The sequence below is a fragment of the Acomys minous genome, assembly GCF_964271855.1.
Source record: "Acomys minous genome assembly, chromosome: 16".
Lineage (NCBI taxonomy): Eukaryota > Metazoa > Chordata > Mammalia > Rodentia > Muridae > Acomys > Acomys minous.
The window spans coordinates 9,715,095-9,733,201 of NC_140498.1; the positions used below are offsets into that span (position 1 = coordinate 9,715,095).

General features: G+C 43.3%; 1 protein-coding gene across 5 annotated transcripts in view; it reads right to left on the bottom strand.

Moving 5' to 3' along the window:
* Positions 1-18,107, bottom strand: part of SPECC1 (sperm antigen with calponin homology and coiled-coil domains 1) — a 256,505-nt gene that overhangs the window by 64,105 nt on the left and 174,293 nt on the right. For 4 of the 5 annotated variants that reach the window (XM_084760864.1, XM_084760865.1, XM_084760866.1 and 1 more), the window contains 2 exons: positions 7,253-7,398; positions 5,807-5,907 (listed from right to left, as the gene is read on the bottom strand). In XM_084760864.1, coding sequence (XP_084616990.1) covers positions 5,807-5,907; positions 7,253-7,398 — 247 coding nt within the window. Of the gene's footprint in view, positions 1-5,806; positions 5,908-7,252; positions 7,399-15,438; positions 15,757-18,107 lie in introns of those variants that run through there. The other variant, XM_084760868.1, reaches the window with a different exon arrangement.

Sequence of the window (18,107 nt, forward strand, 5' to 3'; positions counted from 1 at the left end):
TAACAGATCCACAGGAAAATTGCAACAGGAGTGACTATGGGATCCAGAGGGGCCTCTGCAGCCTGACTGCCACCACCTGCCCTGTGCCTTTGGGCCGTGTAATTATCTGCTCTTTAGCTAGAAAATAATGTGACACTGATAGTGCCGTGGAGATTGCTGGGAGGATTTTTCAGAATACTCAGAGCAGTTCATGGCACATGTTATCTCATGGATTAGCTGCTCTTGTTTCCACAGGTCAGGGGCCCTACCCACTATGAACAGCAGGCCTGACCTTGAGACTGGTGTTATGAACACTGTCTATATACACAGTGTAAGAGAACTCCTTAAGAGGTCCCATTCTACACTGATATTAAGCATGAAATATATGGTTCCCAATGTTCCTCATAAATAAAGTTGTTGTAGAATACAATGTTCAAAATAATGCTTTAAAATCTTGTTTTTGAGGTCAGTGTGTAAAGTAAAAGATCCCTAACTAAAATTTAGCCTTATGGGAAAGCATCCAAAATTTCACAACTAAGTATGTTTACTGACAGTAAATCATACAAGAGAACTGACCAGAGAGATAGGCTGGAGATCCGATGCAATGGGCAAGAGCACTGGCTGCTCCTCCAGAGGCGCTGGATTCAGTTCCCGGCACCCACATGGCAGCTCGACACCACCTGTAACTCTAGTTCTGGAGGGTCTGATGCCCTTTTCCGGCCTCCAAGGGCACTAGGCATGCCCATAGTACAAAAAGACAGACGCAGGCAAAACACCCATCCACATAAATTTCTTTTTTAAAAAGTAAGAATTTGAGAGAGTATACATGAGTGAATGCTGGCATCTATGTGTCCTCATAAGGAAAACACAGCTTACATAATTGACTATGCTTGCTAGCTTTATGTCAATTTGCCATGTGCTGGAGTCATTTAGGGCACCTCGGTGGAGAAATGCCCCCACCAGATTAGCCTGTGGGCAAGCCTGCAGGGCATTTTCTTGATTAATGATTGATGTGGGAGGGCCCAACACACGGAGTGATGCCACTCCTGGGTTGGTGGTCCTGGAGAAAGCAGGCTGAGCAAGCCACGGGGAGCAAGCCAGTAAGCAGCACTCCCCCGTGGCATCTGCAAGGTTCCTGCCTTGCCCCAAGTTTCCCCAGTGATGGCTACAAGCTGTAAGATGAAATAAAATAAACTCTTTCCTCCTCAAGTTACTCTAGGCCATGGTGTTTTTCATATATTGTTCAATTAGGTTTGACAAAATTGTGTTCAAGAGTTTTACATGGAGGGTCATGAGGGACTGACCTTTTAATTACCCTTTTTTTTCCCCGAGATGGGTTTCTCTGTGTAGTCTTGGTGTCCTAGACTCGCTTTGTAGACCAGGTTGGCCTTGAACTTGCAGCAATCCACCTGCCTTTGCCTCCCAAGTGCTGGCATTAAAAGCGTGTGCCACCATGCCTAACCTTTTACTGTTCTTGACAGAAATAATAAAACTACCCTGTCTCATGAGTTGAAAAGTTTGTCCCTGTTTTCTAGTCTTTGTCTGAATTCATGATAAACATTGATGTTACTCCTTTCCTCAAGTGTTTCAGATTTTATTATTAAGCATTTTGGGCCAGGCAGTAGTGGCGCATGCCTTTAATCCCAGTACTTGGGAGGCAGAGGCAGGCGGATCTCTGTGAGTTCGAGGCCGGCCTGGGCTACAGAGTGAGTCCAGGATGGCCAAGACTACACAGAGAAACCCTGTCTCGAAAAACCAAAAACCAAACCAAACCAAACCAAAACCAAAACAAAAAACCAAAAGCAAAGCATTTTAGGTCTGGAGTTTCCTTTGTAGGAATAAATTCCAGGCTATTAAAACAAACCTTTTTTTATGACTTTCAGCTAGACATGGTGGCACACATCTTTAATCCCAGTACTCAGGGAGGCAGAGGAGGTGGATCTCTGTGAGTTTGAGGTCAACCTGGTCTACAAGTCCAGGATAGTCATGGCTACAAAGAGAAACCCTGTCTCAGAAAAAACAAAACACCCAAAAAACTTTTATATGATTTTTCTAAGATTTTTTCAAAGTTATCAGTACAGAGTAATGACTTATAATATTTTCTTATCATTAAAAAAAAGACTTATTTGTCCCCAGGTATATGTGTCTATCTGTCTGTCTGTCTGTCTGTGTATGTCGTCGTATGAGGGTGCCAGCAGAGGTCAAAAGGAATCTCTGGAAGCACCTGTTCTCCTTCAGTTGCTCTGCCTTCTGTCTTCCATCACTATGGAGAAGCTGTGCTTTTGTCCTGGCTCCTTGGTAACCAGAGGTCCTGCCCTGAGTGTCCTGCAGTGTTTCCTTTGTCACTAGCTGTTTTTTGTTTTTGGTGGTGTTTGTTTGTTTTCCCTAAGATGGTGTTTCTCTGTGTAGCCTTGGCTGTCCTGGACTCTTTGTAGAACAGGCTGGCCTCCAACTCACAGAGATCCACCTGCCTCAGTCTCCAAGTGCTGGGATCCAAAGGGTGCCACCACGCCTGGCTGTCTCTAGCAGTTTAAACTAACGTACCCAGGTGTGGGTGTCTTTGTGCACGTCTAGCGTGGGTTCTTTATCATCCTCTCCTGTGGCTGTGTGTCTTTTATCTGCTCTGGAAACTCTTGGCTATTATCTCTTCACTCTTTCCTGCCAGATCTAACCCCACCCCTTCTAAGAACCCCACTGCAGATCTTTTCACTCTTCCCTTCTTATTATCTGCACTTCAGCTTAAATGTTTCCACCGCCTAGTCCCTCAAATGTCCCTAGTAGATGTTTAACTTATAACTTAATTTATGCATTTGAGTCTTTACTAAAGTCATGTGGTTTTTGTTGCTGTTGCTTTTGGCACAGGATTTCTCTGTATAGCCCTGGCTGTCCTGGAACTTGCTCGATAACCAGGCTGGCCTTGAACTCACCTGCCCCTGACTTTTGCGTGCTGGGATTAAAGATGGGAGCCACCATGCCCAGCCTAAGTCATGCAATTTTTAATAGGCTCATATATATGAATATGTTATGCCTGTTTCTGTTGTGTATTGTTTGTTGTGAGTTTTAGTCTTTCAGTGTTATCTATCCTATGGGCCTGACTAAAAGACTCTGTATTTGAAAATGAATAGCTGTGCCTTTCTTTAATCACAACACTTGGGAGGCAGAGGTAGGTGCATCTCTGAGTTCAAGGCTAGCCTGGTCTACAAAGCAAGCTCAGGAAAGCTAAGGCTACACAGACAGACCCTGTATCAAAAAAGAAAAGAAGGAAGGAAGGAAGGAAAAAGAAAGAAAGCAAATAGTTGTCAAGGTAAGGTTCCCATGTGAGGTACCTTCCTCAAAAGATTTACTTGGGCTTCCAGGAGGCAGTGGAGGTGGGGGAAGAGCACTTACATCCAAACTCATGTTTCTGAGTGTTCTAAAGTGTGATTGCTTGTGTTTGTTTGCTTGCTTGTTTGATTTTTGTTTTGTTTTGTTTTTGAGACAGGGTTTCTCTGTATAACAGCCCTGGCTGTCCTGAACTAGCTCTGTAGACCAGGCTGACCTCCAGTGCACAGAGATCCACCTGCTTCTACCTCCTGAGTGCTGGGATTAAAGGGTGCACCACAACTGCCTGGCTTGTAATGCTTTTGATCACAGCATTCTGGAGGCAGAGTAGGCAGATCTCTGTGACTTCAAGGCCAGCCTGGTCTACATAGGAAGTTCTAGGCCAGCCAGGGCTCCAAGTGAGATCCTGTCAAAAGAAAAAGCCTTCAACACAATAAAAGGCTTCTATGATACTAAGGAAGAATATTTTAGTAAGCTAGTAGAAATACAAAAATTCTTAAAGTCATGAAAGAAAACACAAAACAATGTTCTCTTCAGAGAAAACAATTCAGGAAAAACAAAAGCCACCATCTCTTCGGTAAAAGGTAATTATGATGTTACAAGATAAAACAGCAGCTTAAAAAAAAAAGTCAGATATCTTGTATTTTTAAAAGAGAAATTTTCTTATAACTTTAAAATTGCATGTATGTGTGTGGTATATGCCTGTTGGAGAGGCCAGATATACTAGCCTCCTGGAGCTGGAGTTACTGACAGTTGTGAGGTGGTGCTGGAAACTAAACCTGGGTCCTCTGCAATCACTGAGCCATCTCTCCAGGCCCTAACAGAAGTATTCTTTATAAAAACAAAGGTTAAGGAGAATATATCAAAGTGTCTTATAAATATGGAAAAAAAAACCCCTCAGCCACATAGAAAAGTAGTCAACATGAAGGTAAGTACATACATGGAAGACGTAAAGCGGCATTACAGTCATGTATGAAGAAATGCACAATCCATCAAAGTGAAACCAAGTGTCACCTCACTCAGTAAAATCCCCGACACGTGTGAAGAATGTCAAAGTTCTTGGGAAAGAACACTTTCCTTTTTTTAAAAAAAAATTTATTTATTTATTATTTATACAGCATTCTGCTTGCATGTGTGCCTGTGCCCCAGAAGAGGGCACCAGATCTCATTACAGATGGTTGTGAGCCACCATGTGGTTGCTGGGAATTGAACTCAGGACCTTTAGAAGAACAGACAGTGCTCTTAACCTCTGAGCCATCTCTCCAGCCTAAAAGGAAATGGTCTTTCTTTCCTTCCTTCCTTTCTTTTTCAAGACAGGGTTTCTCTGTGTAGCCTTGGCTGTCCTGGACTCACTTTGTAGACCAGGCTGGCCTTAAACACAGAGATCTGCCTCTGAAGGCGTGCACCACCATGCCCTGCTGAAAAAGCACTTTCTATGTGAGCAAAGAGGTCATGGAAGGGCCATGCATCTTAAGTGCAGACAGAGCAACTCCATTTCCCTTGGTAACACACTTGCCTTTTCCAGGAACTGACTGCTAGAGTCCTAAGGACGAGGTGCCTCAACTGCATTGCAGTTGCTCACTATGACAAAGACTGGAAAGCTAAAGGGCATGCTTTCTAACCTCCTTAGAGCTTGGGTCACCATGTCATTCGGCTTCTGTCACACAGGCCCATTCACCACCTGCTGCTTCTGCTGGCTGTGGGTGCATTTGCTTTCCTGGTGCAGAGGCGCTCTGCTGTCTGATCCCACGGCTTTAGGGGTATGATGAGGCATGTGTTTTGCTGCCAGGATGCACATGTGGTATACAGTCCTGACGCTGATCTGAGGTGCTGATGGAGGCCATGGCTCTAGATGAGCACTTAGTGGCAGATGCTCTGAATCAAGGGAAAACAGGAGTGCATTTAAGGGCCAACTTGAGATGTGAGGAAGCCGTGTGCGTGAGCTCACCAAGGCTTTAGTCACCTTCCTAACCCTTGAAATCCCAAAGCCTCTGAACTGAATTCCTTTCAGCTAACTACAGAAATTTCCAAAATTCTGGAATGAATCTTGATATGCTCTCATATGGAAATAGTCCCTCAAGAGGTCAAGAGTTTGCACACTGTATTGTTTTTGTACTAAGTTAAATCCACAGTGACTGAAAGAGCCATCAAGAGTGACTAAGTAACTGCATATAATGTAGATGCAGGCCTTAAAAAATGACTATTTTCACCAAAGAGTAACATTTGAAGTTCCTCTGATGTATTCCTTTTACTTGATAAACAGAATTCATTGAGCTCTGATGTAATGTTGTTACTGTCAACCCTTTGTTAGAGCCAAGAGATCTAGTAGTGAGCAAAATGCCTGCCAAATATCTCTGTTGTCACAGGCCTTACACTCCAACAGCAAAGTGACCTGCGTCCTGGCATGATGTACACCCAACTTACAAGTCCTGCTCACAGGCACACACTCATGTGTGAAGAACACTAGTAGGTTAACACAAGGAGCTGCCTCCGGGTTCTTGTATACCTGCATTGGAGAGACAGCAGCTGCTGGAGCAGTCCTCACTGGGATTCCACTCAGGGGGCTTCTGGGAGTCTTGTGGACAGAAATACTCTGTCCAGCTCCACCTGCCAAGAGGAGATTGGAACATAAATACTTAAATCCAGTTCAAGACTGAAAATAATGTTTTTTTAAAAATCTGTTTCCCTTTTTTGGCAACTAGAAAGTCTTATGATGAGTTAGCTGGGTGTGGTGGCGCATAAGTTAGTCCCAGCACGCAGGAGAGAGACAGAGGTCAACCTGATCTACATGCTCACTCCAGGACAATTATGCTACATAGAGAGACCTTGTCTCAAAACACACGTGCCACACGTCAGGTGTAATCTGTGATATCCTTTTCTCCTCTGCACTGGAGCTGGACTGGGGAAGTGAAAGGAGAGCAGTTAGCCGAGTGAGAGTTGGTCTCAGAGGTCAGCATGGAGGAAGAGGAAAGGGAATGTGTGATGAGGTTTCTCTGGGGGGACGCAGAGGGATCATTAATGCACATGTCATCAATCACTGATGAGTCATGCTCTCGCTACACACTGACTCACTGGATTCTCCTGTCTCTCAATATGGTGAGTCTAATCTTAATTTAAGTAATCTGGAGAACATTTTAGCTGGGACAGCCAGTTCTCCCTAGAGTTAGCCACTGCTCCAGTTTTCCAATATGGCACACATCTGTGGCAGTCAGAAGAAGGACATTATCTCTATTATGAGCAGATGTAAAACATTTCTCCAATGGGTGCTTAAAGGATGGATGTGTGATTGCCTAATGTGTGTACAATGCACAACCAGCAGGGCGTGGTAGCGCATGCCTTTAATCCCAGCACTTGGGAGGCAGAGGCAGGTGGATCGCTGTGAGTTCGAGGCCAGCCTGGTCTACAAAGTGAGTCCAGGATAGCCAAGGCTACACAGAGAGATCCTGTCTCAAAAAACCAAAACCAAAACCAAAAGATGCACAACCACAGGGAAGTTGTGAGTCAGTCAGACTATTCTAGAAAAAGCTGGCAACAAACCCAAGATCAGAAGCGGCAGACAGATCAGTAGAGAAGCTCACATGTAAGACCAAGCAGAAAAAAGTCTAATAGCGTATTGCAAGTGAGGATGGTGAGACTCTCAGCAAGGGGGCCAAATATGCACAGGTGATGCTCATTTCCTGGAAGGTGAAGCTGCTGGCCACCCTTGCTGGTTCTCTGAATACAGGAAGAAGGCCCTGAAAGTGATGGCTCTGTGAGCCAGGGAAGGGATGAAGTGGGAGGAAGGACAGGAAGTGGAAGTAGAGACAAGGCATTAAAAGGAGGCTGCCTCAGTATTACCCATGGCCTCACAGCTCCTGCACAGAGTCACATGAGCTAGAGTGAACTTGCGGCCTGTGTGGCAGACAGGCTTGGTATGTAGGCTAGGGTTTGGATGTTTAGTTTTGTAAAATACCTGAGTGTCCTAAGTCAAATGACTTGATCAGTGACTTTACAGTGGTTGCCGAGTCTGAAGGAGCTGCAGATGTTCTGTTGACATAGACTCCACGCCAGCGGCCAGCAGCATCGCCCTCCGGGGGTTCTGACTCTTCAGTCACAGGTCTGTATGGCAAAGAGCACATCAGGTTGAAAAGGTGGAGGGTGTCCTCAGTGGGGAAAAGACATGGATAAAAACAAAACCAATATGGACAAAATACACAAAGCTGGGAGGGGATCCCCAATTTTAATAGTTTTGAATTTTTAGTTAATAAAATAAATACTGCTATCAACTTTTTACACTTTCTTATGAAACGGTCATAAATAATATATATCTATAAATAGAATGATATATTTAAATTAAAAAATACATGAATATCTCTGCAAATGTGAAGAAACATGCAAGTGTTATTTATCATAAATAACTATCGGCAGTTTACACAACGGTCTGGCCTGTTGGCATGTGCTCCAAACCACACGAGGCACACTCAGAGGCTGGAGAAGTGAACCTCAAGACTCTTGCTTAGCCAAGGTTTCATATAACTTAGGATCCCCATCAGAGACTTGGGCCAGAGCCAGGACATGAGCATTTACTATGTTAACACAGATTGTAACTGAGACAAGGGGCTCCTTCCTGGGGCTAGGAACTGTGGTTGCAGCTTTTTAAGTAGGAAGGCCACCTCCTGGTTTAGGGTTCCCATCACGGTGGAGGCAGCAGGTCTTCCAGTAGTCTGGAGGTGCTGTAACTTCCTGTTCCTGGAAGCGCAGTCTACAACTTTTACTCGTCAATTCTGCAAGCTACTTAATACTTTTATGCCTAAGCCAACTGAAGTGTGACCCATGATATAGACCAGTCCTTCGTATGTAACCTGCCCCGAGAGTAAATACGGAAGTTCTGTGCGAAGCTTCAACTCTCGTGCCATTTTCTTCTAGGCTGTGTGGTTTCTAAACACCAGCAGAGACTCACAGGGAAGATGATTAAAGACAGGCCGTATGACTCAGCTCTCATGTGCGGCTTCCTTATCTAGAGGATTTTAGGATGTCATTTAATCTCCTTGTGAATGGGCCACGATGAGAACTCCCAACCTCCCTGTTGCTAAATCACTGCACTTTTTATTATATCGTGTTGCCACAGTTGTTGTGCAAGATCAGTAATTTATGAGAAAGGCCCAAACAGAATATTGCTGGAAATTTATTTTAATAAGGTCAGTGAAGGTTTAAAATATTTCCCCATGTTTTGAAACTAATCTAGCTACACATAAGCTCCTACAGTAGAATTTACTTAATCTGTTAGCTTTCTTCTACTGCTTCATAATCAACGCAAATAGGCTAAACTTGGGTGAAGCTAAGTTAAAACACTCAAACTGCTTTCTCCTACACTTTTGTCTGCACAGACCGTCTTTTTGAGTGGAAAAAAAAATCAGTAAATGAAAACTCCCTTGGGAGAAAATCACACCGCCCACCCACTCCAAGACAAGGTTTCTCTGTGTAGCCCTGGCTGTCCCGGAATTCACTGTGTAGACCAGGCTGGCCTCGAACTCACAGAGATATGCCTGCCTCTGCCTCCTGAGTGCTGAGATTAAAGGTGTGTGCCAACACCACCTGACTATTGTTTTAAATTAATTTCTAATGATTTGCTGTAAAGAGGTGGTGGTAGTGTTTCCTACCCTGTGTTACATGATATAAAATCACATGATGGGCCAGTGTGATTGTGTGACCTGTGGTCCAAGATAGTCAGGAGGCCAATAGAGGATTACTTGAGCCTAGGATTGAGCCAGGCTGGGCAAAATGGAAAGATTCCATCTCAAATAAGAAAACAATTAAAGGAATTAAAGAAAAAGGAAAAAAAACAGCTGGTAGATATGCAGAAAAAAAATGAAACCAGGTTAAGAGATCAGGTCTGAGCTGAGTGCAGTGGCCTACACCTGTAATCCCAGTACAGAGGCAGGCGGGTCTCTGTGAGTTTGAGGCCAGTCTGGTCTACACAGCAAGTCCAGAACAGCCAAGGTTAGAGAGAGAGAGGTGGGGGGAGGAGGGAGGGAGAGAGGGGGAGAGAGGGAGAGAGAGGGAGAGAGAGAGGGAGAGAGGGAGAGAGGGAGAGAGGGATATCTGGGCCAGGAATGGTAGTGCACACCTTTAATCCCAGTACTTGGGAGGCAGAAGCAGTCAGACCTCTGTGAGTTCAAGGCCAGTATGCTCTACAAAAAGGGAGTCCAGGAGAGCCAAGGCAGAGAAACCCTGTCTCAAAACCAAACAAATATAAAAGGAGGTGGGGGGGGGGGGAGAAAAGAAAGGAGAGAGATATCAGGTATAAAGAGGAAAAATAATCTTATTCCCACAGCAGCCACCTTCTAGCTCATTAAACAGGGGACCACCTTCCATTCCATTTAACTGGAAAATTACCAAAGAGCATCCAAGGCATTACATGTCATTCCTTGTTAATTTAATAGGAACAAAATGGAGGTTCCTATATGCTGCAAATTATTCTTTTCAGGTGTCTAAGTTTCCCAGTGATTTGAAACATTAAATGATAAACAGGAAGAGTCATTCAGGCCTCAAGAGGACATAGCAGTATGAACTGACGTAACAGATGCCGGTTTTCACATGTCCCAAGACAACACCCACTGATCACTGGCTCTAATCATAAGAATAAGTATGGATATTTTCATCTGAAAATCTGAAATTTGAAATGCTCAAACATCTGAAATTAGGGACCGGAGAGATGGCTCAGCTCTGACTGCTTTCTAGAAGACCCAGATTTGATTCCTAGCACCCACACAGCAGCTCACAACTGTCTGGATCTCCAGTTCCAGGAGATCTGACACCCTCTTCTAACGTTCATGGGCACCGGGAAAGCACGTAATGTATATACATACATACAGGCAAAAACCTCATATGTGTGTGTATGTATATGTATGTAGTCTTTTTAAAAATTACTTGATCTGTTCAATGTCAATATGGTGCCAATGGTGGAAATTCCATACTTGACCTCACGTCAGATTGTGGGTCCATTGAAAATATAATGTGAAGTCACCTTCAGGCTACATAAAGTGTATATGAAACATCAGTGAATTTGAGGAGGTATATCTAATTACATGCAAGTATTGCCCTCCCCCTAAAAAGCCTGAGAAAACGGCCAGGTGCGATGGCACATGCCTGTAATTCCAGCACTCCAGGGATGTAGAGGCAGGAGGATTCTTGTGAGTTTGAGGCCAGCCTGATCTACAAAGCAAGTCCAAGACAGCCAAGGCTACACAGAGAAACCCTGTCTCATGGGGGAAAAGTGAAGGAAAAAACCCTATAATCTAAAATGGTCAAATATAAAATATTTGACCCATAATTTAACTGTGAACAAACCTGTAATTCCTTGTACTAGATTGTCTAAGAGTTGTTATGGCCCAAACAATAAATGAATGATTACGTCTTCTGTGTTCCCATGAGGAACAGGAATATAATGAGTATTAAAAAAATATTTCATCATACAACCAGGAATATCTTAGCAAATACTGTCAATAAAAGGGGAAATGAAAAATAACACACTTGACTAAGCATTTGTTCAAGGCTAATTATAGCCTCTAGGTTATATCACATGTGGGTCAAATATGCCTCAGAAATCTAAGCCACCCAAAAGCACAGCTTCTGGTGGTTTCCAAATACGAACACAAACACTCCAGTGTTTAGTAAGCCCAACACATTAGTTTTCCCTAGAGCAGTTTGTAGTTTCCCCTTTCCCTCAGCCATCCCCTACAGGAAATAGCTACCTTCTGGTTAGCAATCACATCTAAAACAGAAACAAAACGTGCCTGCTATCACATATAAAGCTAGAAAGTAACTTAGTAAAATGAACACACACGATATATCTCTATTGTACGTTCCAGGAAATGCAATGTGCCACACAAACCTTTATCTATGTCCTGGCCCTGGGGAGGCTGAGAGAGGAGTATCTGAAAGCTTAATGTTTTTGGTTTTTCAAGACAAGGTTTCTCTGTGTAGCCTTGGCTGTCCTTGAAGTCACTCTGTAGAGCAGGCTGGCCTCGAACTCACAGAGACCACTGCCTGGTTTAATTTCTTTCAGAAATCCCTTATATTATTTCATTTTTGAGGGAAACTTTGACAAAGGCTACATGGTGCATAAGTGGTGAATCTGGGGTGTAAACTGAACTCTTTGGGTAGTATGCTTTTGTCAAGTTCTCTGTAGTGTACAAATGTTCTAGGAGAGGTACACAAATTATATTTTAAATATGCCTAGGTCAAAAAGGCTTCAGCACTCATGAGAAGTTGGTAGACCATAATCTTAGAACAGATAGCAGAGGCCAGATGCCCCAGTGTTATGTCTGTCAAAAGGCAGCACGTGCCTTCAATCAAACAGTTGCACAGGCCTGCTGGTTGGCTATAAGTCCACCTTATGTGTCTTTATGGCTTGATTTAACATATGTATATATACATCCTCCATGACTTCCCCTTCCAATCTCCTCCTAGCCTCTCTAACCAGCCACTTACCTTGTTGGCTGGGAAACAGAGCTTTCAAATGGTGCTGATTTTCTGACTGCTTTTTGGCATTGCCTATTTTGGACCAAGTAAAGGTATGTATTATGATTGTTGAAGTATTTAACTCTACTTGACAACTGTCGCATCACATCACTGATATGCGTTCACAATTGGCAGATTATTTGTAAAGAGGATGGGTCCCATAACTATATGTTTTCACCTGTTAAGTTGCCACAATACACTGAAGCCTGGCTCCAGGCTTCTCACAGTGCCAGTGTGGACTTCTGTGACTCCCTTTCACCCATCTAAGATTCAGATTTCAGCTCAGCCATTTAAGTTCTGTTCTTTTTTATGTCCTGGCCCAGTGCCTTTGCACATTCTTTGCTTTTACCTGGGACGTCATTTTCTCAAAATAATGTTTTAAACAAATATAAAAGAAGCTTGCTACTCTTGTTATAAGAAAAAAAATTATGAAGTATTTGATCCCAGGCATCAAATGGCATCCTCTGAAACTCACTTTCTAATTTCAGTTGTAGCATACAGAATAAGGGGGAAATCAGGTAGAATGGTAACACAAACACATCTTACTTTCTAAATCCCATCAAGAAGAATCAAAGCAGTTACGCAGTTAAGCGTCTTCCATCAGCAATAGAAACTAAGGAAGGGTGCCATTCGACAGCTTAAACTTTAATCCTAGTACTCAGGAGTCAGGGTCAAAGGTATGCAGACAGATCTCTATGAGTTTGAGGCCAGCCGGGTCGACATAGTGAGTTCTAGGCCAGACAGGACTATGTGCTGAGACCCCGACTCAAAACACAAACGTTTAAGGCTCTCTGCTGCAAACAGAAGTGTGTATATGTACATGGGACGGGGGCTCACCAAGGGCTTTGCCCCGATTACCTCACAAAGAGGATAAAGACAGGGGTCTGCCTTGCTTGGATCCTTTACCCTCCAGGGCCAGGGCTGGAGAAGAACATGAAGCCAAGAACAAAAGGCACACTCTCACACAGCACCACCTGAGCCATCCAGAGAAGAACTATCCTGGGCACGGCCAGGAAAGCCATGGGCTATATCTAACACAGACAATGGCTAAGCAAAAACAGAGCCAGAGAAGAAACTACATGCCAAGAATTTCTTTTCCCCCTAGACAGGGTCTCACTGTGTAGGCCTGGCTGCCCTGGAACTCACTATGTAGACCAGGCTGGCCTTGAAGTAAAAGGAGATCCACCTGTCTCTGCCTAGTGCTAGGGTTAAAGGCATGCGCCACCGCCCCTAGCAGGAACTTCCCGTCCTGGGTACCTTCTCCCACTGCATACTATTTGAAGTACGATTCACTTTGAGAGCTTTCCCTCTAGTCGACGATTTGAAGCATCAGTAGGCCAAGTGGTATATCCAGGCATAATCTACAGATACTCAAGTCAAAGGTCAGGCCCTAACATACCTGGCCATTTAAGCAAGTTTTCAATGAACAGGATCATCTCTTCACATAAAAACATTAAAAAAAATTTTTTTTAAACTTAAAAGTCCTAATCTATGGGACATAAGAATCACATTTAGGAGAGAATAGTCTTTGATAAGTTTATGAAAGGAAAGAGGCATTTGATTATATCCACCTTAAAGTTGCATAAAATAGGAAAAAGATGAAATAAGACAATTTTAATTATTGACTTTTTCTTTATTTTTTTCCTTGTTTTTGAGATAGTAGTCCTGGTGGGCCTCAAACTTACTGGGTAACCAAGGATAACCTTGAATTCTTCATCCTCCTGCCTCATACCTCCCAAGGGCTGAATTTATAAGCATATGGCACCATGGCTAGCAAGCTAATAACTTTAAATGAAAGGCTGAGTTTAAATATGAACAGAGAGAGAGAGGGAGGGAGGGAGGGAGGGAGGGAGGGAGAGAGAGAGAGAGAGAGAGAGAGAGAGAGAGAGAGAGAGAGAAGGAGGAGAAGAGGAGGAGGAAGAATCCCATTAAAATATTCTGAAGCAGAACTAACCCAAAAGAAAATGAAAGGAGGGCATGTTTGGAAAGGCCTCGGCGAGCACAGGAAGCACAGGTGAAGTAAATAATGGAAGTGACAGTTCCATTCAGTAGGGAAGAGTTATCTTGGTAATAAATTGTGCTGTATTGACTGGCTATGCATACGGAAGAAAGGGGACTGGATGGTACATCAGATTCATAAACACAGGGGGATCAATGTCTGGGTGTGAACGTCGACATGCGTGTGAAATAAAGAAAACATAATGGAGTATTTACAAACCTGGAGTAGAAAAAAATCTTAAACACAAACAAAACCCCAAGAAACAAAGGAAAATACAAACAGCTTCTAGCATATGAAAGCATTAAGGGCTTGAGGTGGTGGAGCTATCCACAGTGTCTGTAGAGGCCCCAGTCCCAACTTGGAAAACAAGAAAGGTTCTGAAATTATATTCAGGCAAATTTTTCAAACAAAGTTCATAAGCGCCCTGCAGAAATGCAACCAGTGATTAAAATTCAAACCACAGATTCCTCTGAATACCATTTATTTAGCACATCATAAACACATATAAAAACAGTCAATAGTACCCAGAGTAAAGACAGATCGATACACAACTACAAATATAGCTGTGCACGTGAAATTGAGGGTCCATCTTTCTCATTGTTTATACATTAAAAAAAAATCGGCACATAAATTTTAAGTCATCTTAGAATTCTTAATCTGAGGAAAAGATCTTTCAGAACACAAACTCCAGTCCTACTTGGATGAGCCCAGCTAGTTTCTACATTATGTTTACAGAAGATATCAATGTCTTTTCTTTCTCACACCAAGCAAAATTTTCCTAGTAAAATTTGTGCTCTCAAAGTTAATACCTCAAAATGTCTTCCTGAGTTTAAGAAGAATTCCCAATCTTAACTATCCTTTTATTAGCGATGAACTCATGTCTTTTAGCATGATGTAGCTAGCTAGAACCCCTACATGGAAACACTGGAGCTGCCCCTCACATGAGAAGTGCAGTAGGTTTTCTTCACTGGAGCTGCCCCTCACATGAGAAGCGCAGTAGGGTTTTGCCTGATGGGTTTGCTGAATCAGATACAGGTCTTCACGCATACATATATTTCCAAAAGTCAAGTCTCCTGCTGCATTCCAGACCACTCTGTGCAGTATGCTTCTGCATTGAAAGTCTTTAAGTTTCCATGGTGAGTTTCATTTGTGAGGCTTTTGAGGTAAGCTGTCCTTCATTAGTTCGCTAGGGTTCTCTGGCATTGTCACCTAACTACATCCTTTATCATCAACCAAACGTGTGTATGGTCAGCCCATAGAGACTCCAGAAACCAACCAAAGCTCAGGGGCAGCTTGCTTCAGGTGAGGTAATGAAATGAGAACACGACTTTAAAAAGGCTCAAGGAAGCCTCAGTATCAGGAACAGAACTTTAACTTCTCCAGTCTAAGGCACCAATGCAGATGGCTTCTTATTTTGATATAAGTATCTTGAATTCCAAGATTGTTGAATCATATATTCAAGTGGGCAGCATAAAAGTGAACACCAGAAAGCGGAGCCCATATGGGATGTGCTCACCAATACCTGGGGCTTGCTATGCCACTATTCACTTTGTGTATTATAATTACATACAAAATATTTTTTTTCACAAGACTTGCATTTTGTTTTTCAGAACTTCATTTTTTATTCTTGAGAGAGAGAGAGAGAGAGAGAGAGAGAGAGAGAGAGAGAGAGGATGCTAAATTTTCTGAGAAAAAAAAGAGGGAGACATTTTTGGACACATGATCATGCAAGAGAGTTGATTCCACTATGAAGGAGGAAGCTAAGGAAACTGTGGCTGTAGTGACTTTGTGTGGGACAGTGACTGGCATGGGAGACAAGTGAGCTCTTTACACGGTGGCAATCTCCTCTACAGATACCCCCTTTTATATAGAAATGGCAGGAGTTTCCAATCATGGCAAGGGCTGGGCTGTCTTTCTTCCACCAAATGCTCTGCTAGCTGACAGTGACCATGGAGCTGTGAAGATAGAAATGGGAGGGAAGGCTGGTAAAGGAGTTATATAAGCCAATGGCATCTTTGTTTACAAACACAGGAGCTACCAGCTTATCTGTCTCACAGGGAGGAGCTAATACCCAGAATATGACCACCGTGTTTTCATTTCAATTGCTGCAAAAATTTTTTTTTGGAAACTAGTACTTTTTGGACAAAGAAAATGACAAAGACTTCAAAATGCTGTATTACTCTGTTCCTTCCACCAGAACTTCTCCAAGACCTGTCCCGGTGAGGTAGAGCCACTCAGGATGCACATCTGTAGGCATCTGCAGAGCTTCATGCCTCCTTCCATCATCAATGGCAAAAGAAAACAAAAAGATTTCTTTTTACTACCCCAGCCTAAGAAGTCTAAGAACTGAAGGAAGAACATATCCATAGTTTATAAAACAGCTCTGTGGAGGGAGGGGCCAGGCATGAAGAGGCACACATAGCCCTTCAAATTATAAACTATGCTAGCCTCTTAGCGCAGTGACAGAGCACTGTGCAGCATGTGCACGGCCCTGGGTATGATCCTCAGCACCGCACACACAGATGCAAACACCGCAGCTGTGTACTTCAGCTATGACAACATATGTGAGTGGCTGACTTACGCTCGCTGAGAAGACCATAGGAGATGACCAATTTCTACTTTAAGGGTCTAATGAAATGCCTGTGGCCCCAGTAAAGCTGAGGTAAATAAGAAACTGCTTAGGGGTTTCCATGGGAACTGATCTCTCCACCAAGACCGGGGACTCAGTATTGCAGTGAATTTCAAGTGACATGTTTACTACCCGAAAGCATCATTCCTCCACCACATGCACGTCTCTTCTTAGCAGCAGCTACAGAAAGAACACATGCTGTGTGGCTGCGAAATGTTAGCGCTTTAAGGACACGGCAGCACAGGCACACACAACGGACATTAGAGCACAGCGTGGATGTGCACATTCAGTTAAATAAAAGCCAGCTCTAGCAGGGGCTGTACGGGACGGGCTGCCCACTTAAGTGAGGACAACATGTGCACTGAGGACAATGTGTGGTCCAGGGGGAGACTCAAGGATCAACACACACTAATCAGAAACATTTTATCTTGGAAGTTAATGCTGTTCGTTGGGAGCAAATATTTAGTGCTTCTAATAGGCTCTTCCTTTTGATGATGTCTTCCGCGGGTGCCTACTGATACTATTATGATAAACACTGTGAAAATGGGATGAGTCACCCTAAAAATATTTCCTTCCATTATCCATGATTCCTGTCCACATCCTGCTCATCATCAACACTTTTTGCTAGAAGGGCTGTATGTAACCCCAGATGCTGAGGTGCCTATGTTCTTCCCTGTATCTGCTCAACTCCAGTACTCAACTTCTCAGGAAACAGATCTGGTGGGGTTTTTTACTTAATAAATTAATTATTTTGGTGTTGGGGATTAAACCCAGGGCCTGGTGCATGCTAAGGAAGCAGTGTACCACTGAGGTACATCCTAGCCCACACTTGATGTTTTAACTTGAATGAGTTTTTATTTCAATGCCTACTCCTAACTGCCCAGAGAAGAAGCTAGGACTGAGAAAGTTATGTCTTTTTTTTTTTTTTTACCATTTTTTATTAATTTATTCATATTACATCTTGATTGTTAGCCCTTCCCCTGTTTCCTCCCATTCTTCCCTCCCTCCCACTTCCCCCCTTCTCCCCTCCCCTATGTCTGTGATTGAGAGAGACTTCCACCCCCTATATATGCTCTAAGATTATCGAGTCTCTTCTTGGTAACTTGCTATCCTTCCTCTGAGTGCCACCAGGCCTCTCCATCCAGGGGACGTGGTCAGAAAAGGGGCACCAGAGTTCATATGAGAGTCAGATCTCACTCTCCACTCAACGGTGGAGAATATCGTGTTCGTCGGCTAGGTCTTGGTAGGGTTTGAAGTTTACTGCCTATTTCTTCTTGGCTGGTGCCTTAGTTTGAGGAGGACCCCAGGACCCAGATCTGCCTGTCATAAAGTTCTTCTTGTAGGTTTCCAGGACCCTGTGGGTCCTACTATTTCCCCATTCTTCCATGCTACTCTCGCCTAAAGTCTCAATAGGATGTCCTCTCCTCTGACCCACTTTCTTGGTAAGTAAAGTTTTTCATGGGACGTATCCCGCAAAAACAATCCTATACAATAAAAGATCCTCTGGAGGAATCTCCATACCTGATCTCAAGCTGTACTACAGAGCAACAGTAATTAAAACAGCATGGTACTGGCAAAGTAATAGGCTGGTGGATCAATGGAATCGAATTGAAGACCCAGAGATGAATCCACACACATCTGCTCACTTGATTTTTTGACAAAGAAGCCAAATCTATT